At 41.3% G+C, this 25485-nt stretch overlaps 2 protein-coding genes across 2 annotated transcripts; both read left to right on the top strand.

The window, feature by feature from the left end:
- Positions 1-287: 287 nt before the first annotated feature.
- LOC112947596 (serpin B6-like) lies at positions 288-7092 on the top strand. Its single transcript, XM_026039717.1, has 7 exons — positions 288-382; positions 1292-1469; positions 2930-3067; positions 3510-3627; positions 3851-3993; positions 5523-5690; positions 5788-7092. The coding sequence occupies exons 2-7, from the start codon at positions 1302-1304 to the stop codon at positions 6190-6192; spliced, it is 1140 nt and encodes a 379-aa protein (XP_025895502.1). The 5' UTR covers positions 288-382; positions 1292-1301; the 3' UTR covers positions 6193-7092.
- A 2937-nt stretch (positions 7093-10029) lies between these two features.
- On the top strand, positions 10030-16733 carry SERPINB1 (serpin family B member 1). The gene is made up of 6 exons (XM_026039721.1): positions 10030-10200; positions 12055-12192; positions 13097-13214; positions 14004-14146; positions 15062-15229; positions 15929-16733. Exons 1-6 carry the CDS (start codon positions 10033-10035, stop codon positions 16337-16339), a joined length of 1146 nt encoding a protein of 381 aa, XP_025895506.1. The 5' UTR covers positions 10030-10032; the 3' UTR covers positions 16340-16733.
- The last annotated feature ends 8752 nt before the right edge of the window (positions 16734-25485 follow it).

Genomic DNA, 25485 nt, shown 5'->3' with positions numbered 1-25485 from the left:
ATTACTGTGTTGTTTTGGATGGAACTGAAGGATTGTTTCCAGCTAAGGTTTCTAAGGCTTTTTATTTTTTTTTTAATCTGTAGCGTCTGACAGTCTTTCAAGTATACATATTATGTACAATAACGTTCTGTCTTTTGTGGTGCATGTTGGTGTGCTSTAGGCAATAAAATGCAGCTTAAAATGGACTTTGATTTTTTTCTCTTTTTACTGCAGCAGGAAATTACAGTAATATGCTGCCATGATGACTAAACAATAACTATTTTCTTCTTGTTAATCTAGTAGGTCRGTTCATTCTGCTGACTTCTGCTAGCGACGCTGCATAGCCGTGRCGTGCTTGCAAGTAACCTGAAGATACCAAGGAAGTTAAACAGACTTAGAGAAGGTAAGAGTTTTTCATTGCCATTCTGATTTTTATCTTCTGGCTCCTATTTTTCTCTAAAGACCTCCTAGAGAARTGAGGGGAGACTTTTTCTATTTAAACAAATTCTAAACAAAATGCTCATTGCCATATATGACATCCTGGCCTGCATCTGGAGGAGTGTTACCAGCAGGTGCAGGRAGGGGATCCTGCCCCTCTCCTCAGCTCTGGTGAGGCTGCACCTGGAGTATTGRGTGCAGTTCTGGGCTCCCAAGGACAAGAGGGACGTGGAGCTTCCAGAGAGGGTCCAACGGAGGGCAACAGACATGATTAAGGGACAGGAGCATCTGTCCTGTGAGGAAAGACCAAGTGAGCTGGGCCTGTTTAGCCTGGAGAAGACTGAGAGGGGATCTTATTAATATGTACAAATACCTAAGAGGAGAATATAGGGAGGATKGGGCCAAACTCTTCTCATTGGTGGCCAGTTGAGGGCCAGGGATACAAATTAAAACCCAGGAAATTCCATCTCCAGATGAGGAAGAACTTCTTTCCTGTGAGGGTGMCMGAGCCCTGGCACAGGCTGCCCAGGGAGGCTGTGGAGTCTCCTTCTCTGCAGGTCTTCCAAACCCRCCTGGATGCCGCCCTGTGCTCTGGGTGTCCCTGCTGGAGCAGGGGGTTGGACTAGATGATCGCTAGGGGTTCCTTCCAACCTTAAACATTCTGTAATTCTGTGTGATATATGTTACCTGAAAAGATACAGTATATTGACTAACTGAAGAGCCTAGTGAGGCCAGTGGGAACTGCTGTCTTCCTTACAAGTATAGTCCAGTAAAATATATACAAATGGGTACACTGGGAAATATACAGGCAAAAATAATTTGTCAATTTGGATTGAAATACATTTGACGCTTTCTTTTGTGTTTTATGTGCCAGGTTCTCAACTATGGAATGCCTCAGTGCGGCAAATACCACTTTTGCCCTCGAACTCTTCAGAAAGCTGTGTGAAAAGAACAGGACGCAGAACCTGTTCTTTTCTCCATTTAGTATTTCTTCTGCTCTGTCTATGATTTTGCTGGGTTCCAAAACTAACACTGAAGCCCAGATAGCAAAGGTATGTCTAAATAAAACATGTAAAATTTGGCATGAACATATGAACCACCAATCTCTGTTTAAAGTCTGTGRCCTGCACCTATGCTAAATGGTTGTTGTCATTCAGGCCTCACAGAACAGAGATTTTCCTTTAGTAGGGACTTCAGAAGTACCTTTTATTTTTTAATTGGTGTGTGTTTGTGTAGGTGAAGTTCCCTTTAATATGCAACTAAAACATTCGTAGTTCTTTTTTTTAAATTTCCTTTGTTTTTGAGTGGTCYTCCTTTTGAATGTTAGTAAGAGAGAGTGAGGTGAGATGGTGAGGGTTGGTTATGTGTGTGTGTTTTGTCCAACTACAAAAATATATGTGCTTCTGCATTCTTCCTTGGGAATAATGCCTGACAACATTTTGAAATTTGAGTACAAGCAGCAGCAACTTGTAAAATGTTGGTGAAGAAGTCTTATTGTGTTAAGTCAAATACACCAAATATTTATCTTGGTTGCTGCAAGTTTCATTCAATTGAGCTGAGTGAAAATTTAAGACACTGTTTTACGCACACCATACTCAAAAATCAGATCCTTAGAGAAAAAAAAAAAGTTGTTTCTTTCATAAATGTTTTTATGTAATGAAAAAAACACCCTTTCATGTAAAGATTAGAAATCAAGGAATAGTACTCATGAACATATTTCCTAGAAGAACTTATGAGAGGCGTGGCATTATTGCATACCATAATTAATTTACTTCTTCAATAAAATAGGGATGAGAGAGCACAATGATGAACACAACGCAAAAAAAGGCATCTGACTGACTGATAGAACAGAATATGCACCGTATTTGGGAACACAAACAGCAGTTTCATTGTCACAGTATTTGAAGGCATTATATAAAATGTTGCTTTCAGTTCTCAGAAATGGACTGTAAAAAGGGCTGTTGTTGCCACAGAAGAAAACTRTAACTGCCCAACTGGCTGACATTTTTTTTTTTAACATACTCAAGTAGAAGAGACCACTTGGGGACTTCTCTGTTTATGCAGTTGACAATATTAAATGCGTATTCAGTCATTTTTCTGTTTATGCATACCTCTTCTTGCAAAGTGGATAGGATAAACGATGGATAAACGTATGTTTTGTTTTCATTTAATGCTATGAAAGGGCCTGGACTTTATCAACAGCAGATACGATGAATGATATTATTAAATGTATTTTATAAATAAGTTAGTATGCACCAAAAATTTGTTTTTAATTGTATATCCCTTATGGCTTGGATAGAGAGATGGGAGCTGTATAACCACTAAGCCTTCTGCACCCGAATTTATTCCTTATTCCACAAMATCCTCCTGTGCACACATCGTGTGCAGCTTGCACAGTAAGCACCAGATGAGTGCTTACTGTGCTTTAATTTCAAAACTGGTAGAAAAGCACTGTGCTCAATCAAGTGCTTCAGAGATGTGGACTGTGCTGGAGATGTTGATCTTTCTACAGGTGCTTGCTTTGAGCAAAGCCTCGGACGCCCACAACGGGTATCAGTTACTCCTTTCTGAAATCAACAATCCAAATACCAAGTATGTGCTTAGAACAGCCAATCGCTTATACGGAGAAAAGACATTTGAGTTCCTTTCAGTAAGTAAACCTCAAATTTTTGCGGCTTTCATGTATAGAATACTCCCTACATATTCCCTGTGAAGGTCAGTTAAAGGCATTGTATTTTATTTCACTGGTGTTATGGGTTTTTTAAGATTTGACACCTACTGATGCAAAGGACTGTCCTCCAAATGACAGTATCTGAATTTGCTCCTGTTTGATAACCCTGTGACGGTGCAAAACCCTCTAAACCCTGCTAGATTCAATCTGCACAATTCACATGYTTTTTGGCTAGGGACTAAATATCTGTCATTTCTCTTTTCACTTCATTGTGTGTTAATAAGGTGAAAAAGAATTGTTATCTACCATACACACTATTTTGTAGTTTGTCTTTTCTTTGTCAATCCAGAGTACATGATTTCTAATAATTCCCTTAACCAGAAGGCATAAATGTGAATCTGTGCTTAATGTTCACTTGTAGTCATTTACAGAATCAAGTCAGAAATTCTATCACGCTGGGTTAGAACAAACTGACTTTGCGCACTCTTCAGAGGATGCCAGAAAACAAATAAATAGTTGGGTAGAAGAGAAGACTGAAGGTAAGTATTTTGCAAACTCTGTCCCACATTAAAAGGCAGTCAAGGCTYAGACAAACGAGTATTTCAAGATAAAATATTGGGGATATTTTTAAAAATCCTGAGCTCTTGCCATCAGATAGATACTATCTATGACATATCCATTACAGAGGAGATACTGTATTTGTTAATAATTAGATGGCTGCCTTGYGGTTAAAATTTGTTTTTCTTCAAATGTATCCCAAAGGTAAAATTCGGAACCTGCTGACTGAGGGAATTATTAATTCAATGACCAGACTTGTATTGGTGAATGCCATCTATTTCAAAGGCAACTGGGAGGGCCAGTTCGACAAAGAGAGCACATCGGAAAAGCCATTTAAAATGAACAAGGTATGGTCCTCTGGAATGCTGACAGCACAATATTACATTTAACTTGGTTAAAAAAAAACATTAATGCAGGATAACCATAGGTAGGATGAATAGAATTACTTCTATGCCTTTAATATAATCATTCTTTTTTTCTATTGTTTCACATACTTTCTAAATATTTTAATATCAAAATTAAATACTTTTTTCTCTTTCTTTTCCCTCTTTTTTATTGTTTCACATACTTTCTAAATATTTTAATATCAAAATTAAATACTTTTTTCTCTTTCTTTTCCCTCTTTTTTTCCTCTGTTTTCCTCTCTATTGCCTCTAGAGGCATTCCCATAAATAGTTACAGAACTTAAGACATCTTCTGAAGGTATCTTTGCTAAGTGAAGCTGTCGCACTGTTTCTGGGAGTCCACAAGGTGTGGGCACAAGAAATTATTAATCATTTAGCCTCCATGGCCTGCAGGCGGTACATTTGTGTACAGAACTCACTCAGACCTGAAAATATTTGCAAAGTCCTTCTGCCTTGTTTAACACAGCTGAGAAGGGTTGCTTCACAGTTGCTTCACAGTTGCTTCATCAAAGCTTTAAGTGCTTGCTTTATGGCCAAAAATCTGGTATTACTAATTCTTTTCTCACATGAGTGCCAAGACAAGAGTGACTTCACGAAAGTCAGCAGTGAACAGGCGTCAAGTGAACTTGACTATTTCAGTATAAAACTGGTGTGCCTAAGACAAGGAGCGAACCTTTGGGCTGTAATCAGAAAGGAGCACCTGAACATGTTCAGAAGCTTGTGAATGTAAACAGCCTTTTGCAAGGCCATATCCACGCTATTCTAGAAAAATACTGTCTTCCACTTGATTCTTGGGTCAGGACTGCTTTTTGGAAATGATCCCAAACTCTGGGAATGTTACCAGATGTCCTTAACAAGAGCTAGTAATGTGACTCTTTAACTGAAATGGAGGATAACAATGATGTAAGCATTAGTAACTGATGGTCCATGTGAAAAAAAGGGAAGCAGAAGGAGACAATAGAGAACAGAACAGAGAAGAAAAATATCTCCCCTCTCCCTAATGTCCCTGTGATTTTTAAGGACTCAAAACAGTGCCAACGCTTTTTCTTTGCATTTTTAGTGGTGCATTAAAATATTTTAAATCTTTTATACTATAGCAGATAGAGCTACCCAAAAGTGAAAGTATCTAAACTGAAATTATTGCACAGTCACATAAAGCAGAGACAACAGACCATGCTTCCTAGCAGCTCTATTAAAAGGAATACTAAAAATCGTGTGTGTAAAAGCATGCTCTTGCCTCTTTGCTGTCACATCACATGTACTTCCATATTAACAATGAAAAATTAAAACCCAAGGAACCTGAGTCATTGTCCATTGCTTCCCTGAAAGCAGTGACAGGGCTGTACCCCACAGCATGTCCTAGTTTTCCCTACAGGCAAATCACAAAAAGCTCTGAGTAACTGGATGCCTGTCTCTTATTTTAAGACCAGCATACTAGCTCAGTATTAACTGTTGTCACACCTTATTTTTAGAATGAGAGCAAACCTGTGCAGATGATGTATAAGAAAAGTAAATTTAACATGACCTACAATGGAGATTTGCAGACCAAAATCCTTGAAGTCCCYTACATTGATGAGGAACTCAGCATGATCATCTTGCTCCCAGATGCAATCCAGGATGGATCTACTGGCCTGGAAAGTGTAAGTTCTTAAACTAAATGCAAAGACAGTTTGTGTCATGCCAGAGAAGAGTTTGATATTAAGATATGTGTGTGTGTATATATATAATTTTTTATAGCTGGAAAGAGAGCTTACATATGAGAATCTGATGGAGTGGACTAAACCTGAAATGATGGACTACACAGAGGTGAAACTGTCTTTACCCAGATTTAAACTGGAAGAAAATTATGATCTGAAACCCATTCTGAGCAGCATGGGAATGCCTGATGCGTTTGACTTGGCGAAAGCAGACTTCTCTGGAATGTCATCTGGCAACGAGTTGGTGCTCTCTGAAGTGGTGCACAAGTCCTTCATAGAGGTCAACGAAGAAGGCACGGAGGCTGCAGCTGCCACAGCAGGAGTGATGATGCTGCGCTGTGCAATGATTGTTCCAGATTTTACTGCTGATCATCCCTTCCTCTTCTTCATCCGGCACAACAAAACGTCCACCATTCTGTTCTGTGGCAGGTTTTGCTCTCCCTAAACAGGACMCATCTTGGCAGATGAGCCCCTATTACTCCAGTAAGTTCATGATCTTTAGCTATATAGGATTACTCTTTCGTACTCACTGCCTTTTCCAACAGTGCCTGAATCCAGTTTGCTGGTCTTTATTTCAAGCTTGCATGGAATAACAGCCACTTAGAAATGTATGGCCACTGCCATTTAAAACAAACCTTTTATGCAATGTGCTTAAATAGACAATACTCTTAACTTTTTGAAAGCATTAAAAAAAAAAAGAAAAAAATATTTGCTCAGTGAATACTTCTATCTGTGCTTGGGTTTCACTGTCTGTGCTTGGGTTTCACTTCATGTTTTTTGGCCACCAGASACCAGAGGTCTCAGAGAAAAGGAAGAAAATAATTTTATTTCTTGAAGCTATTACCCACCCTTGTCCCCTTTTTCTTCTGTTCCCAGTCTTTTTTCCATTCTTTTTTTTTTTACCCCCACAGACAGGTGCATTTATTGTTTGATACCTTCTTTACAGATGAAAGGAGGGTTTGGCAGCCTATTTTACATGTTATTATCATCCTAACTGGACAGATTTTAAGGGGATACTAACTAGACAAGCACTTCGCCAGCAGTGGGAATAAAAGTAGGACCCTTGTAGCAGATGACCTTACAAATCTTGATGGGGCCAGGATCAGTGTTTTATCGACAGCTGACACCAAGGTTTATTAGCCACTGTACATGGAGGCCTCTTACCAAGTAGGACTGATATTTCCRTCAAAATATAAAAAGCATGTAATTTAATAAAAGGTATAGGGGGGCTATGCAATATATAAATGCCAATCATTTATTTTTGTAGCTTTTTCTTTTTTCTTATTCATGTTTTGCTAAACAAGCTTRGTAGGTAATACCCAAGATATGGCTGAAATGACTTTTTCCAGCGCTTTCTGTTCCTGAAATAAATAAACTAATTATGAGTGCTGTGGGATTTGCATTTCATTTCCTCCCATTTTCAGCTGAAAAGAAAGCTATTCTGGATGGATGACAAAGCTTCTCTGTAGTTGATTAAGAACTCACTGTTCAATCTGAGATWTCCTGAATATAGTAAAATCCAGTTTACTTAGATTGCCATGAAGTTTGGAAAARGCCTTATCCTAAACAGCCTACAGAGCAGGAAGCTCCCAAGAGATGCACTGGTTTTCTGGGCAGGAGTCTAAGGGGCCGTGTGTTTTTGTGCACAGCTCCAAATCATGGCTGTGYGATCATGATCCAAATAGTGCTAAACTGCCCTACTCCTAACTCAGGACGTTGGAGAAAAGTAGCAGAAACGACGGTGCAGCCGCAGGTCGGGGCMCCCAAGGCTCCCGCCCCGCGGTGAGCGGCCACAGGCGCCGCGCTCCGGGCAGTATCCCGATGGCAGGTGCGGAGCAGCACCGTGAGGTGCGGAGCAGCACGATGCGGTGCAGAGCGATGCCGTGAGGTGCACAGCGATGCYGTGGGGCACGATGCCATGGGGAGTGGTGTGGGACTTCCCTGCCCTCCCCTCTCCCCGCCCCAGGGAGGCCCCGGCTGCACAGCAGGCCCATCGACAYCGCCAGCACTGCACAGGGTAGGTGGGCTGTGGGATGGAGGGGGGTGCACGGGGGRCCCTTTGGGGTGATTTCTGAGGGAATGGGTGCCAAGGGGTCCCCTCCTGCAAACCCGCGCACCCCCTCGTGTCTGCGCTGCGGCCGCGCAAACGAGCAYTTGGTTTTAAAGCGCGTCTCTCTTGGCCGGATGCCTGATCGGAGTTGGTTGCAGAGGGAGCCACCTTTTTCCTGTCAGGCAGCTGGCTCAGATACTAATTTAGTTATTAGATTGCCTGGAGAAAGACTGTGCTGGCAACAAAGAGGTTCCAGTACTGACTTAGTCCTGCAGTAACCACAAGAGCGGTGCTGCTGGGATGCCCTTTAATTTCACAAAGCTAATGTGCCGGTGTCTGAAACAAAACTTTGCAAGGAAAGAAGGTAGAAACAGCCACAAATCAAAGTCACCCTGCGAGCAAGCAGAGAGAAGCAGACATCTAACGTGGGGCAGACAGGAGAGTTTCAYAATATAAACCAGATCCGCTAACTGGCAGAGCTCCGAGGATTGTGATCCGTGGTGCAGAGTCTGGTAGGAGGACTGTAACTAGCAGCGTCCCCAGGGGGTCAGTTAGGAGTCCTCCTGTTCAACTTGTTCATCAGTGGTCTGGAAGAAGGGACAGAGTGTCCCCTGAACAGCCTGCAGATGCTACCAACCTAGGAGGAGTGACYGATGCACCGTAGGGCTGTGCTGCYGTTCAAAGGGATGCCAACAGGCTGGAGAGGAACCTCATGGAGTTCAGTATAGGGAAGTGCAGAGTTCTGCATCTAGAGAGGAACAACCTCATGCACCAGTTYGGGCTAGGGGTGACCTGCTGGAGGGCAGCTCTGCAGAGAAGGACCTGGGAGTCCTGGAGGGCTGCAGGCTGACCATGGACCTTGAGCCAGCGATGTGCCCTTGTGGCCAAGAAGGCCAGCGGTGTCCTGGGGTGCATCAGGAAGAGCATCACCAGCGGGTTGAGGGAGAAGATCCTTCCCCTCTACTCAGCCCTGGTGCGACCACATCTGGAGTRCTGTGTCCAGTTCTGGGCTCCCYGGTACAGGAGCGAAATGGAGCTACTGGAGTGACTCCAGGGAATGGCCACCAAGATGATGAAGAGACTGGAGCGTCTCTCCTATGAAGAAAGGCTGAGAACTCTGGGTTTCTTCAGCCTGCAGAAGAGAAGCCTGAGGAGGGGATCTTGTCRGTGTGTAAAAATACCTGAAGCAAGGGTGTAAATAGATGGGGCGATACTTTTCAGTAGTGCCCCCAAAATAGGATGAGAGGCAACAGGCACAGGAAGTTCTGTCTGAACATAGGGAAAAACTTCTTTGCTGGGGTGGTGACTGAGCACTAAACAGGCTGCCCCAAGACCTTGTGAAGTCCCCATCCTTGGAAATAATTAACAGCATCTGGACTAGGTCTGGGCAGCATGCAGCAGGTGAGCTGCCATGAACAATGGGAGGGCTGCACTAGATGATATACAGAGGTCCTTTCCAACCTCAACCATCCTGTGTTACGGTCTCCTGCCTTTGCCTCCCTGGGTGATAAGGCTGCTACAAAAATGAATTTGTGTTCTGGTTATGCTTATCAGTCCTGGTCTGCATTTCACTTCTGCTTTCACTGGCAGTTGCGCTGCCTTTGGTTAATCCAAAACTCAGGCTCTCTGTCGATGCATTTTGGGATTTACACACAAATCCATTAAGATTCACATGCATTTTCAGCTTGATCACTGCAGTTTGCAAGTAGCTTGGATTGTTCCAATGGACTGCTATAGTGGAAATAGTGTTGCTTCATATACCACTAAAAATAAATGTGTACTTAAGCTTTTGGCAGCACYGGCACCTTAACATGGCATGGTTTGTTCATTGAAGGTAGGCAACTTCCTGAAAGATGTCCCTTATATCCTTGCAGCTACTATGGACAGAGTCCATATGGGTAGAACAAGTGGAAGAAAGGTTCATGACTGAGCTTTCTGGAGTATGCTGGGTTTGTGGAAAAGAAAGATAAACTCACAGTCCTGCTAGTGCATATGGTTCCAATTTCGAGGTAGAAGGCAAGTATTTTTTTGAAACAGTATCTTTAAAGTTAGTGTGACTAGGACAGCATTTTCTTTTTTTTTTTTTTTTAAGAGGAAGATAATTAGTTGACAGCAAAATTCTTATTATCCCTACATATTTTATTAAATCAATTACTTTATGACTCAGTAAGCGTTGGATTTTTGTAGAGTGTTTCCTGGAGTCCTTACTGAATGTTTTGTTTTTCAGCTGTAACCATGGAGAACTTGAGCAACGCAAACTGCAGATTTGCACTCGACTTGTTTAGAAGAGTTATTGAGACCAGCCCAACAGGAAATGTTTTCTTCTCTCCTATGAGTGTTTCTGCTGCTCTGGCCATGCTCCTTTTAGGGGCCAAAGGTAATACAGAGGCCCAGATGCTGAAGGTTAGCAAACACTTTTCTCTTTTGTTTTATATTTTATTATATTAAAATAGCTCACTTTTTTGAAGAAGAAGAAAGAAAATGAAAGAATAGAAAAATGTAATAGTATTTTTTTTTAATTCTGAGTCTTGTTTGGCCTGTTTTTGCCATTATCTTYTGCCGGCCCTGCTTCAAAGCTCTCTTTCTGTTTTTGCCATGGCCCTGTTTTCTCATTTAATTTCACTAATTAAGCTTATTGGTGAAGTATTTCACTAGTTAATCAGTCTCAATTAAAACTGACCAGAATTTCTATCAGCAAGGCCTGGTTTTCGTAAGACATTTCCATTAAGCACTTCAATTTTGTAATACAGACTTATTAGTGGTACATTTATCAGAGTGTGTTTTGTAATAAATACTAAAACAATAATAAAATACTATGTTTGAAGTTTGATAACTATGAGTATAGATGATTATGYTATCTTAGTCCCAGGCCCCAAATTTTGGTGAATGAATGAGATTGRCCCTTTATATGGGAAAGCATTCATTTTTCCAATGCAGATAAACTGTTCTTCATTTCTTGTAGAGTTAACCATGATGGTAGCATCAGATATGTTTCAAATATGTGTCTTTAAATATCCCTTTTCTATTCTGTCATATGACTCTGCTTTGCTGAGGCAATTGCTATTGTCATGGCCTTTAAATATCTGAGACTGCAATAAGAGCTAGGCACCCAGGTATCTTTGAGGACCTGACCCTATTCTTAAAATAGTTGTATGTTAGCCAGCCATCGTTTAAAAAAAAAGAAGTGGTTTAACAAGTTCACTTTCAGTTTTGCTACAAACTCAGTTCGTCAGACCTTCCACATTCCACAGCCTGGTTGAAATCTGGAGCAAATAGCATCTGCCTTTAAATTTATTATTCTTTTAAGAGTCAAAGATTTCACAGCATTGATTACAAAACACAAAAATGATGTACAACGGAATGTGCTAACTTCCCCCAAGGCCTCCTGCACAAAAGGAGCTCAGTCACTACTGCTTTTCCTTTTGTTGGGCTGCTATCTGCCAGTGCAGATCGGGATGCTATGGGAGCATTATGTTTGCAATGATCACAATATATTTGTCTATGAATAATATCACCTTTGTATTTTGGACTTTAGCAGGGACTGTCCTATACTATTACGCAGTGCTGGGCTTACTGAATAGGACAATAAAATTATTTTCTTAATACTTAACAAACAGACCTTGTAGATATACTCCACGTAACCAAACTTACAGCCCCACCCAGGATCAGCTTACTGAGAGCAGAAATAATACACAAAAGCTTTGAAAATATGCATTCCAACACAACGAGTTTAAGTAATGCACATTCTCATGCCATAACACTTAGGAAAATATATCTGTTGAGATGGCAGTGGCTGATAAACTGTCAAGAGTTGCTACGATCATACAGAAATTTGTTTCTGTAGTTACAATCCTATTGCATGGTGTTGCTGTTCTTGCTCAACTGTTCATATGTTCATCACCTCAGTTAATGTGGGGAGTTAGACCAGACCAAAACCCAGAGWTAAAATGAGGACTTTTCATTTGCATTCAGTATATGTGCCCCAGCGGATTTCCATATTAAGAAATACGATTTACATTTGAATGCGAATGTCCTTGCCTAGGTTTTATATTCTCTGTCATTGATACAGGCTACCTAAGGCCGAAAAGCAGATTAATTCATTCTTATACTTATTGAGATCTCAAAYAGCTCCCAGCCTCTCTTTGTCTTTCCTTTTTTCAACCTGGCTACTTGACTGTTTAGACACAAGCTACAGATATAATGTACATTCCTTTAAATACAGAATTAGCAGCAGCTGGTTCATTTCTTCCATTTCAGATACTTCATTTTGACAAGGTCAAAGATATTCATTCAAGATTTCAGGCTCTGACTGCTGATATTAACCACAGGGATGCTCCCTATCTCTTACGGCTTGCCAGTCGCCTTTTTGGAGAGAAGTCCTACAGTTTTTTGCCGGTATGTTTACATAGGATGCAACTGTCTGGTTGAACCCTGCAGGAAATTTTGAAACTCAGCCATCAGTTCCTCTCCTATCTACAGAACACACCATGTCAAAAAGAAAAAAAAAAAAAAAAAAAACCCACAACCGTAAAACAGAGATACAGATATAAATGTAGTAAACTGTGCAACTCACATGTCCCTGATTTGCTAAATAATATATTTGCAGCCATTTGAATATTTATAAAGTAAAAATACTTCCTTATATAGGCACATTTGTATTTATGACTGAAGTGTCACATGTGCATGCACATGCCTACATCTGTGAGCACCTCTGGATCTTAACCAAAGGATGTTACTCAGGAAAATGCCTTTTCTTCACTTAGTTCTGCTGCTCTTGGGCCCAAGTGAATAAGCAGTTGCCTCAGTTCAGAGCAGAAAATTCTCACAACATCCCACTCCTTCAGTGTGTAATCCAAGCCTGTTGTCAGTAGCTTTTAATGATTTTCATTGTTAGGATGCACCATTACCCTACTCATGGTAGGTACTTTTGAAACTATCTTACTTATTTGGAAGGGAACACCCAACATGTCCCTTAATGAGTAAATTATACCTTTGTGTGAAGGGCACTCTTAAGGCAAGATCACTGTTTATACCCCTTTTCAGCACCTTCTAGGTGTCTTGTGGCAGGTTGTTTCAGCAGAGTGACAGGCTGGAACACCCATAGCAAATACCACGTTGCAGGTACGAGTCGGGGATGTGCTAGGAGACTTGTTCTGACACGAATGGAAAGCAGAGCCATGGTAGGGCCCCACCTCTGGGAGGGTGATGAACTCTTTGACCTGGGCACTATCTGCATCATAAAGAGACGTTTTCTTATCTACTTTCAATGAAAGCTATTCCTTATCCTTCCAAAATCTAGGATTTCCTGACTAATACTCGGAAATTATATGGAGCTGATTTGGCTACAGTTGATTTTCTTCAGGCTTCTGRTGAAGCCCGAAAGGAAGTTAACAAGTGGGTGGAGGAAAAAACTGAAGGTARGATATTGTGGTTATGGCTTGGGAGTAGGAATAGTTTTTATTTTCTGCTGCCTTTGAAGCAGTTTCATTTTGTCCTGAGATACTCAATTGCTTGACTGACACAACAAGAGAGCACCTAAGCAAAACATTTAAAGGGCTACATAGATTCAATGTTATTTCCGTTTTTGTGCATTAAGGCCAATAAATACAGAATAGACAAAAATTTAAAAAAATAGGTCAAACATAAGTTCAATGTTATTTCCATTTTTGTGCATTAAGTCCAATAAATACAGAATAGACACTTAAAAACATGTTTATACCTAAGAGTTAGGGAATTTCTTTCAGGTAATCTGGTCAATAATATACATATTTCTAAATCAGTGATCATAATAATATACATATTTCTAAATCAGTGATCATAAATGTAGGTATTCCCTCGCTCTCATGCAGTTGGTTGCAAGCATCACAAAAAAAAAGACTGCCAAGTTATATGCTGGTGTTCCTGCAGCTTGGCCCCCACTGGCTTGTTTCAGATCAATAATGAGAACCACATCATCAGAGACTGAAGGTCACATGTGACAGTTTAAACTGAAAACATTTCTCTTTCATCAAATTATTGTATATCCAAAATTATAGTAGTRTGTACAATTGAAAAGTGTGATGAATTAAAAAGACTGACCCTAAAATACATATTTTTATCACAGGGATAGAGTTTTATATTTCTATTATTTCTGTGGTTTAGGGATGTTTTATATGTAGCCAACATGTAAGCTTTTGTTATGACTTTTTTTCCCTCTCTCTCTGAAGGTAAAATCCCTAATTTGCTGCCTGAAGGCTCAGTTGATAGCATGACCAGACTCGTACTCGTGAATGCTATTTATTTCAAAGGGAAATGGGCAAAGAAATTTAAAGAAGCCAATACTGCTGTGATGCCATTTTGGTTAAATAAGGTAAAATGGATACATCTTGGTAGTGTGTATTTATCTAATGGAATTTTCAAAATAATATAGGTCCTGAATTGAAGCTTGATTTACAAAGAAGATTTAAAAAGTAAATATAAATGGAAATACTTTCATGAATGTTTTCAGTTCAACTCAATGTTCTTGTATGGATTTTAGCATTTTTCTGTATTCAGCAAGCTCTTTATTCTTGCAGTGTTTATTGGAATGGCATCAGGAAGACTTCCCATGCATAAACTAGGAACCTAACTGTGTTGAGCAGAGTTTACCTGTTCATGGGCTGCTGTAAGCTGTATCTGTTTGCAATGCTGGTTTAGCAGCTTATTAGGCACTTTTGTTGAGCCCCATTCTCTTGCTCTATATTCTATTTATGCAGCAGGCTTACAAGGTATTGTATATAGTCATCTGCTTTACGCTGAATGCAGTTGATCTTCATGGATTTTAACACACTCCTTGGTCTTTTTTTGACAGTGAAGCAAAAGACACAGGAAAGTCAAATAAAGGCACAGCAGGTCAAAGATGTTCTGTCCTAGTTTTTGCAGTGGTTGTGCTAGAGAAGCCAAGGGGAAACCAAACCTAGTGATGTGGTATTTGTATATCATTTTGCCTTCAAAAAAAAGCAATTAAAGCTGCAATCAGAAGTCTGATGAAGAGAGTTTTAAACTATATACATAATATATAATGGAGACATGTTATATATATATTTATAATATATATATGTAAATATATATAATATATATTAATATATACTGTCTATATAAAATATATAATGGGGGAGGTTTGTAAGATTCATTCTAATCTTGATTATTAGTAGTATACCTAAAGACATGAGTTTTGACTTGACTGTTCCCTATCACTTCTCAAATTATTGCTAACTGCTATTTTCTCTACCTTCTAACCACCCAGAACGAACAAAAGAAAGTAAAAATGATGTACAAGAAAGATATATTTTGTTTTGGTTACATCCCTGAAATGAAGACCCGTATTTTAGAGCTATGCTATGATGGACGAGAACTTAGCATGATCATCTTGTTACCTAATAACATTGAAGACGACTCTACTGGGCTGCAGGAGGTGACCTTTCTAGCCTAATGCAATTGTTTAAAATTAAAGCCATTCAAAACTAAAGCCTCAATGAACCTTTTAAAACCTCTTATTCTCTAATGCTCTGTGAACATTTTTGTAAAATCATACATGCATGCACTGCATCAGGAAGAGCGAAAGCATTCCAGTTTTGCGGCTTGAATGCAGGTGATGTTTGGCTTGCAGTGCAGATCTMTGAAGGGGATAACAAAAAGGAAGTTGACTATAAGACTTAATTTTCCTTCCTTTTATTTGTGGAATTTTTCTTTCATAAACTTCGAAAATCTTATTTTCTTAGCCTTAAAGTAGTGAGACTGTTTACCATTAAAAGACCTGGGACACATCATCTTCTTTGAGATCTCTGATAATTACCTTTGCTGACTTTTAATTATATAGTTACATTTAGTTAAATGAAACAGTTGGAATAACGTTTTAGTTACTTTCAGTACATGTTACTCCTTTCCCTAACTGCAGCTAGAAATGAACATCCATGTTAGATGAACACTGCACTGACTTCCCTAATTTTAATAGCATTCATTTGATCTACCTGATACTAGTAATGATATGGGTATATTAATTTTTGTATAGAGACTTTGTAGTTGAATCATATTGTACAAAATACTGTAAATGTTACTGGAATTGATATATTTTTGCCCTAGTGATATTTGATGATCTCTCTTGTAATTCTAGCTGGAAAAGCAGCTCACCTKTGAGAAGCTTCAGGAATGGACCCATCCACACCATCTGCGCTCTACTGATGTCAACGTGCATTTGCCAAAATTTAAGCTAGAAGAAAGCTATGACCTTAAATTGCATTTACGTGCTATGGGCTTGTTGGATGTATTTGACAGTGGCAAGGCTGACTTGTCAGGAATATCAGAGGCACGTGACCTCTTTCTGTCTCAAATCATCCACAAGGCTTTTGTAGAAGTGAATGAGGAAGGCACAGAAGCTGCAGCTGCCACTGCTGGCATTGTGTATGCAGCTTCCTCCTGCTTGGTGACGGAAGAAGATTTCAATGCTGATCATCCTTTCATTTTCTTTATCCGCCACAACCCAACACAAAGCATACTCTTCCTTGGCAGATATACTTCTCCATAAAGAGAACTTATTATCTGCTTCCCAGTTCCTGCTCCAGTCAGTGAAAGCTTTGCTCCCAGATAAGTTGGGTTTTGATGTATAAATTTAATGCTCCTGTCCCTGAGTTCTTGGTAGCTGAGATTCCGTTCTGCAGTTCCTTGTCTTATAGAGCATTTTTAATCCCTAGGAAAATCTTAACTATGGGCAAAAGAATCTTTTGAAATTGGACTAGAAATGAAAATCCTTTGGGGCACTTAAGACACAGTATCTACCCAAATGTCTACTTGCCCAAGTTTCTGCGTGTTTGCTGACAGCCCCAGTCAGTGACTGCTGACTGTGTAATAGGATGTGCTTGCAAAGCTATTCCTTCCCTAAAGCTGTGTTCCCAGAAGATATTTTAATAAAATACTTCTTGGCACCAAAAGGCATGCCCCTGAACAGCTGAGTTTCTCTAGTTCTCTCTTGGAGTGGAAGGTCAGATAGCATTTGTTTGGAGAAATCTATTATTAGAGAAAGGATTAAGGTATTTAAGYAAAGTAACCCTTTCCAGTCATGAGCTAGAAAATGTATAACCTTGCTTTTATGTGGGGAGAATAAAACATGAATTATATCTTTTGAGGAGCTCTTTAAAGAGAAAAATTTATAGTATAGTATAGTATATCTTATAAAAGATAAAATTTATAGTCTACTAATACTTTAGTTGCTGAAAATATGTGACAACTTTGGCAAAGTCTGGTCACTATTTGCCTGTGCAATGTATGTCTGAATTCGTTCCTAGCATTTACCTGTACCTCAGTTCTCACTTGGGCATGATCATTTTCTTTCAATGTGAGCTGTATAATTTTGTCTTCGAGCCATAAATAAAGACTTTTTTCATGTGTCTACATACACTTCAGTATTTAGAGTACAAAATAACTGTTCATAGCTCCAAAGAAGCCAGTACCTCAGTAAGTGTTATATCTACTATATGAGATTCAGAGTAACTGAGAATACAGGAAAAACAAACAAACAAACAAACAAAAATAGTCTAGTCATAGAGGAACAGATAATGGGATCTGAACAGATTTCTGCTGTGAACCATCACCTTCCCCTGTAAATCCAACAATTCATCTGCTAGCAACTAATGTTAAAGGGAAAGGAAGAGAACAAGATCTTACATTAAATGATGTAAATATTAGTAACATTTGACATGTTAAAAATATCATATAAATATATTTAAATACATTAAATGCTTTTAGAAAGAATATTATTTTCAGAACTACTGAATGACCACAGGTCTCACGAAGCTCAAAGCTCGGTAATTTTCAGGATGAGACATTGAGAATGAAGGATGAACTTATAACTTTAATGAGCTAAAGATAAAACACGTAAGATGAGAGGATATCACCTCAAAAAATTAAATACAAAATCAGAAACTCCACTCTTAGTTAAGAAGAAGTCACTCACTGGCATACACAATGTACAAGAATACTTTCCCTATATAAAAMATTTATATTAATCTAAAAGATTGTAACAGAATCAGAAAATCAAAGAATGTTCAAGGTTGGAAGGGACCTCTAGAGATCATCTAGTCCAACCTTCCTGCTTAAGCAGGAGCATGGAGCACAGGGTGGCATCCAGGTGGGTTTTGAAGACCTCTGGAGAAGGAGACTCCACAACGTCCCTGGGCAGCCTGTTCCAGGGCTCTGTCACCCACACAGTGAAGAAGTTCCTCCTTACATGGAGATGGAACTGCTTGTGTTTCAACTTATACCCATTTCCCCTTGTCCTGTCACTGGCCACYAATGAGAAGGGCTTGGCCCCTTCCTCCCTACATTCTCCCTTCATGAACTTATACCTGTTAATCATATCCCCTTTCAGCCTTCTCTTCTCCAAGCTGAACAGGCCCAACTCATTCAGTCTCTCCTCATATGAGAGACGTTCCATTCCTTTAATCATCTTTGTCACTCTCCGCTGGACCCTCTCTAGGAGCTCCACGTTCCGTAACATTAAAGAGAAAGATAGTCAGACTACCTGCAGTTAATTTACACAGAATCACAGAATGTTTAAGGTTGGAAGGGGCCTTTAGAGATCATCTAGTCTAAGCCCCCTGCACATGCAGGGACACCTAGAGCATGGAGCACGGGGTCACATCCAGACAACCTTGGAAGATCTCCAGAGGCAGCCTGTTCTCCTGGGCAGCCTGTTCCAGGGCTCTGTCACCCTCACAATGAAGAAGTTCTTCCTCAGGTGGAGATGGAACTTCCTGTGTTTCAACTTGTACCCATTACCCGTTATCCTGTCACTGACCACCACTGAGAAGAGTTTGTCCCCATCCTCTTTACAATCTCCCCTTAGGTATTTGTACATGACGATGAGCTCTCCTCTCAACCTTCTCCAGGCTAAACAGGCCCAGCTTGCTTAGTCTTTCCTCATACAAGAGAAGCTCCAATCCCTTAACCATCTTTGTTGTTCTACGCTGGACCCTCTCTGGAAGCTCCACATCCCTCTTGTGCTGAGCAGCCCAGAACTGCACCCAATACTCCAGGTGAGGCCTCACCAGAGCGGAGGTGACATTCACCACTCCTCCACTTGCTGGCAACACTCCTCCTGATGCGAGCCAAGATCCCATTGGCATTCTTGGCCACCAGGGCACACTACTGACTCATGGTTATCTTGTATGTCAACCAGGACTCCCACATCCCTCTCCGTGGAGCTGCTTTCCAGCAGGTCAACCCCTAATCTGTACTGGTGCCTGGGGTTATTCCTCCCCAGGTACAGGATCCTGCACTTGTTCTTGTTGAACCTCAGGAGGTTCCTCTCTAACCAACTCTCCAACATGTCCAGATCCCTCTGGATGGCAGCACAGCCCTCCGGAGTGTCGRCCACTCCACCCAGCCTGGTATCGTCCACAAACTTGCTCAGGGTGCACTCCGTGCCCTCGTCCAGGTCATTGATGAACAAGTTGAATAGCACCATGCCCAGTACTGACCCCTGGGGGACACCACTGGCCACAGGCCTCCAACTGGACTCGGTGCCATTTATYACCACCCTCTGAGCTCGGCCATACAGTCAATTCTCAATCCACCTCACTGTGTTGTCCAGTCCACACTTTTTGAGCTTTCCTATGAGGATATTAAGGAAGACAGTGTCAAAAGCCTTGCTGAAGTCAAGGTAGACAACATCTCCCCTCGTCCAGCCAGCCAGTCATCCCATCATGGAAGGCTTGTCAAATGAAGTCAAATGACTTCCCCTTGGTGAATCCATGCTGACTGCTCCTGATCACCTCCTTCTCCTTCACATGCCTAGAGATGCTGTCTAGGATGAGTTGCTCCATCACCTTTCCAGGGACGGAGGTGAGGCTGACTGGCCTGTTGTTTTGCAGCTCTTCCTTCTTCCGCTTTTTGAAGACTGGAGTGATGTTGGYTCTCTTCCAGTCCTCSGGCACCTCCCCTGCTCTCCAGGACCTCTCAAAGATGATGGAGAGCAGCTGMGCAATAACCCTTGCTAGTTCCTTCAGCATTCTTGGGTGCATCCCATTGGGGCCCATAGATTTATGGGTGTCCCGTTTGCCTAAATAATCCCTATCCCAATCMTCCTCGACCAGCAGAAATTCTGCCTCTCTTCCTCTTCTCTCTCTTGTCTCTGGGCTCTGTAGTTCGTAAGTTCATAAACCAGTCTTTAGCAGTAAAGACAGAGGCAAAGAAGGCATTTAGTAACTCTGCCTTCCCTGCATCCTCCGTCACCAAGGCACYCTCCCCAATTAGTAGCAGACTAACGTTTTCCCTAGTCTTCCTCTTGCTGCTGATATATTTGTAGAAGCCTTTCCTGCTGACCCAGACATCTCTTGCTAACTCTAATTCCAAATAGCCCTTGGCCTTCCTTCTTGCATTCCTGCATTCTCTAACAATGTTCCTATATTCTTCCCAAGTGGTTTTGCCCTTCTTCCACATTATCCATGTGCTCCTTTTCTCATTGAGTTTACCCAAGAGCTCCTTGACCATCCATACAGGTCTCCTGGCCCCCTTACTCGACTTCTTTCTTGTAGGAATACACCAATCCTGAGCTTGGAGAAACTGGTGCTTGAATATAAGCCAACTCTCTCGGACCCTCTTTCCTTCTAGGACCCTGGCCCAAAGGATTCCTCCAAGGGACTCCCTGAAGAAGTCAAAGTCTCTTAAAATCCAGGGTTGCAGTCACTTTCTTGCCCATTTTCCTCCATACAGGATCATGARTTCCAGTATCTCATGGTCACTGCAGCCAAGACTGCCCCCAACCCTCACATTTCCCACTAGACCATCTCTCTTTGTTAGTAGCAGGTCTAGCAGTGCCCCTCCCCTTATGGGCTCATCAACCACCTGCAACAAGAAGTTATCTACCACGTTCCGCAGGGACCTCCTGGACTGTCTATTCCTGGCTGTGTGTTTATYTCAGCAGGTATCAGGCTGGTTGAAATCCCCCATTAGGACCAGGGCCTGTGATTGTGAGGCTATTGCAGCTGCCTGTAGAAGGTCTCATCCTCTTCCTGGCCAGGAGGCCTGTAGTGAACTCCCACCACAGTGTTGCCCCTGTTGGACTGCCCTTTAGTCCTCACCCACAGGCTCTCAACTCGTGCTTTGTCCTCCCCTAGGCATAGCTCCATAYATTWCAGTTGATATTTCACATAAAGGGCAACTCCACTACCTTGCCTTCCTGGCCTGCCCTTCCTGAAAAGCCTAAAGCCATCCATGGCCATGTTCCAATCATGAGAGCTGTCCCACCATGTCTCAGGAGTTGCAATGAGATCRTGGCTCTGCAACCAGACACGTATCTCCAACTCTCCTTGTTTATTGCCCATGCTGTGTTCGGTTACGCAGAGGCATTTGAGTTTGGCTCCCAGTGTGCCCCTCATTCTGGCTGGAGCAACTGCAACTTGACTATGTGGGTCTTTAGTAGTTCTCATATTTTGCTATTTAGCCTCTCCAGGCTTTGGGCGCCCTTCACAGGCTCTGGAGTTACGCTGCTGTGAGTGGCAGGACAGGCCATCGCCTTCCTTATCATGTGCTTCGCAGATGATACTCCCCTCCTGCCTCTAATCTAGTTTAAAGCCTTCTGGATGAGCCCTGCTAGGTCACGACCCAGGACCCTCTTCCCCTTTTGACGAAGATGAATTCCATTAGATGCCATCATGCCTGGTGCCATGTAAGGCTTCCTGTTGCGAAAGAAACCAAAGTTGTGGCAATGACACCAGCCACGGAGCTGCGTGTTGATGGACTTTATCCTCCCGTTTCTGTCTGTGTTGGCTGTTAGCACCGGGAAGAATGGAAGAGAAAATCACCTGTGCGTCTGAGTTCCTTAACGTCTGACCCAATTCCCCAAAGTCCCTTTTGACTGCTCTTAGACTACGCGTGGCCACTTCCTCTCTTCCCACATGTAGGACCACCAATTGATAATAGTTTGGAGGTTGAACCAGGCTGGGAAGTTTCCTGGTGACACCCTTAACCCAGGCCCCAAGAAGGCAGCAGACTTCTCTGAGAAGGGGCCTGTCTGCATATCAGACCCTCTGTTCCCTGCATCGAGGAATCTCCCTGACTATAATCCATCTTTTCTCCCTCTCGCCTGTGGTCACAACATGTGAAGTTTGCTTTTCTGACTGTATGACTATTTTTGGAGGAGAGGGACTCTCACTCTCACTATCCACTGACTGCCCTTCCTCTTCCAGGGCCTTTTCCCAGTAGGGAACTGGTARCTACATGAAAACCAACATTCCTATGCCAAGCGAAACTGCAGTGAGCTTCTAGATGGGAAGGGCACAACATGAATTTCTTCCTTTGGAAGAGACAACTATTGAAAGTGGAATTCAGTCTCAATCTTGGCCTCTCTTAAGCAGATTTGTATTTTATATAACAATATAAATATTATGTTTGTATAACAATGTAAAATTCACAGGAATGTATCTTCACCCTGAGATGCTGAGTAAGCTGGACTTYGTACTGCAGCTTGCACATCATAACCCTTTTATGTCATTAATTAATCTAGAGAAAAAAAAGGAAAAAAACTTCTCTGCCATTTGGATGCTATCTGGATCATACCATTTATGTCGCCCTTCCTGCAAAGCAAACATTCCTTGATAAGGAAGGCAGTTACTTAGTCATTCTAGAGGAAATTTACATGGATCAGTTGACTCACAGCACCTTTAATATCAGAATATTTTCACTGTTAAACGTTTCTATATATTTATGTATGAGATGACAGATATAATAATATAGTATATTAATAATATAGTCTATTCTAGTCATTAAGTGAGCTTCAAAAGATAAACCCTAGGCACTTAAATGCAGAAGTAATGTATGTCATTATTTTTAAAATTTCTTTATTTTGTCTTGTGATTTTGCTGCAATCTCACCAGGGGTACTAAGCTTTTGATTTTGCAAGCAGCATTACCAATGCAGAGCAGAGGCTTTATGCATCCTCCTTTTTTCCTTTTTTTTCCATCCTACTTTTTTTTTTTTTTTTTTTTTTTTTGCCTGCGGTCTGTTACAGAGGAACTGGAAATGGTGCAAAGTGAAATGACAACTTGTGACTGCAAGTCTGCTCCTGAAGAAGTTATTATTAGAAGAAAGAGCTCTCCTGGCTGCACAGGTGATTCTCTTCAGGGGGAATATGAGGAGTACATGGCAGGGGAGAAGTTTACAGTGTAGGAGCTTGCAAATTACTACAAGGAGGAAGGGAAAAGATAAGATAAATAATCGTTTGCTTGCAAGGACGCCACACAGCATAGCAGCTTAGATATTTTGACTTGTTCTTGCCAGCACTTGAGCAGCTTGCTAGCTTGCACTGCTGGTGCTCCAGGGCTGGCAGCAGCTCTGAGGAGGCACCRCTGCACACTTGGCCAAACTGTGCTGCCCTCTAAAGGCTGCTCTGGAAAAGAGACTCGGACTAACCCTARTAGGGGCCTGAGAGGAGATACAAGGAATTTCCAAGGAAAAGGAGAGGTAAGGGAGGGAAACTGAATGCTATCTAGTACACACAGTAAACTCAATGGCAAGACAGGAAATAATTATGCATCCACCTCATTTCATAGGTGAGCTATTGCTTTGACTTTTGGCAAGATCCACTTGTGGATCTTTTGGTCTAGACCACATGTGTTCAGTGAGTAAATGAAGTAGCCACTTCATTTATGACTTTCACTGTATGTCTGACTTGCTGTTTCTTTTTTTATGCTAGTCTGAGAATGTGCACTTTGGTCCATGACTGCGTGTAGCCCCACAGTCAGTGGGCACCATCTGCCAGGCTAGGGAAAGCAACAGCATGATCCTGTATGGGGAATGCACAAGTGCTCACAAGCAGGACATGGGAGAAGGGAGCATGGGCTGAGTACTTGAGAGAGCCAAGGCCTGCACAGAGAAGGGTAGAAAATCAGTGCCTGCTTGAGCAACAATACATATTGTGTATCAGGAAAGCCTATGTATTACAAGGATTTCTTTGTCTCGAAAACCAATGCAGTTGTTGCACAGATTACACAGTCCTGTTGCAGTTCCTGGACACTTGCAGCTCTTTCTTCTACTGAGGCAGTAATTCTTAGCTCACATTCAAAGGGCCAAGTAGCTGCAAACAACAGTTGCTTTTAAATGATCTTGCTTCACCTACAGACTTTTTAGTGCATAATTTCCACTTTTTCCATACAGCAGCRTAAATTGATTTCATTTTCCTCACAAATTCTTTCCTCTGCATCCTCCTAGTATGAGTGGGACAGGACCATCGCAGGAGCACTGAGAACACAGAGGAGACTGTCACAGTCTGTGGAGCCACAGACCTCTCTGGCTGACAGATGTCCTATCAGCCAAACTCCAGCAAGTCTTGCCAAGTGCAGAAAAACAAGGAAGATTCTCATGAGGTCCACTTCAAAATGTCAAGGATTTGCTTCAGAGCAGAGGGGTTTCTCATGGAGAAGAAYGAGACCAAAGTAAGGGACAGAACCCACCATTAAGTATCACTGCTAAACATCTATACAACTTTTGTTTGTTACAATGTCTTGAACACAACTGGTTATAACAAGGGGAGTTTAATCAAAGTTTTTAACAACCGAGTGAAGACCTTTCAAGAGGGAATTTCTATAAGGCAGAGGCAAGAAACTTCAGTCTCAGTAGGATAAAGCCTGATCATTAATTCAATTTGAGCTTTACCAGGTACTAGCAAATTCAAGGAAAAACAGTGATGTTTTCTCTTTCTTAAGAGAATATAGTTTAATTTCTGAAACATTTAAGAGTTACATGGGAATCCTTGCCTTTACATTGGGATCCAAGGCATTTATTTCACGGAGAGAATCTTATTAAGCCTATTATGCTGTAAGAGACATACAAACAACACATACAACCAAAATAAATTGCAAATAGATGTCATTTGGACAAGAGAAGACAATATTCAAAAATACCTTTCATGGACTGGCAACGAAGATTTAGATTATACATTGAAAAGCTTTGATCTAAGTGAAGGTCAAACAAAGTGTCTTGAAACATGAGAAAAGTCAAGCTACTTCTAGAAAATTACAATTAGCTTCCTGACAGGGAGCATACCCTTGTATCTCTTTTGGTCTGTAAAAGTTACACTGACYATACTTCAGAAATGACCTTGTACAGCCCTTCTGATCTAAGTGCCACACAGCACCAAACACCTCAACCATCAAGAAATATCCTTTACAATTCGTGTATGCCAGGTGGTTGACCAGTATACCAAGTGATTGGGTTTTATCACACCTACAGCATTAAAACTCCAGCATCAAAAGCTGCAAATACCTCTCCAAACCAAGTAAGTTTTCTTTCTTTGCCAAAAGTAAGGAAATCCTTATTTACAAATTGAGTTAGGTACAGTACTACTTTTTTAAATGTATGATATACCACAAACATGAAATAAGATGTAATACATTTTAAAAAGTGAGATGTCTCAATATTATAAGCAAAATGTGTGGCAAGTGGTCCTTATGGAGGAAGTTCAGCAACATGAYTGTTGACCTTCTCATGCATTTATGGAGCTTCTCAGGCCTCCCTCCACTTTCTTTTGTGTGGACATGGAGCTGTCAGTTGAACAGCAAAAGGGGATCAGATATTGTAAGATCCATAGAGCACGTGAACATTTGATATCCTCACACTTCATAAATAAGGGAGATCAGGATAGGAAGCCTTGACAACTGGCAGGTAGCTAGTATAGGT

Source organism: Nothoprocta perdicaria, unplaced genomic scaffold, assembly GCF_003342845.1.
Source record: "Nothoprocta perdicaria isolate Ctin4 unplaced genomic scaffold, notPer1 scaffold_24, whole genome shotgun sequence".
NCBI lineage: Eukaryota > Metazoa > Chordata > Aves > Tinamiformes > Tinamidae > Nothoprocta > Nothoprocta perdicaria.
This window is presented reverse-complemented; position numbering and strand designations above follow the sequence as displayed.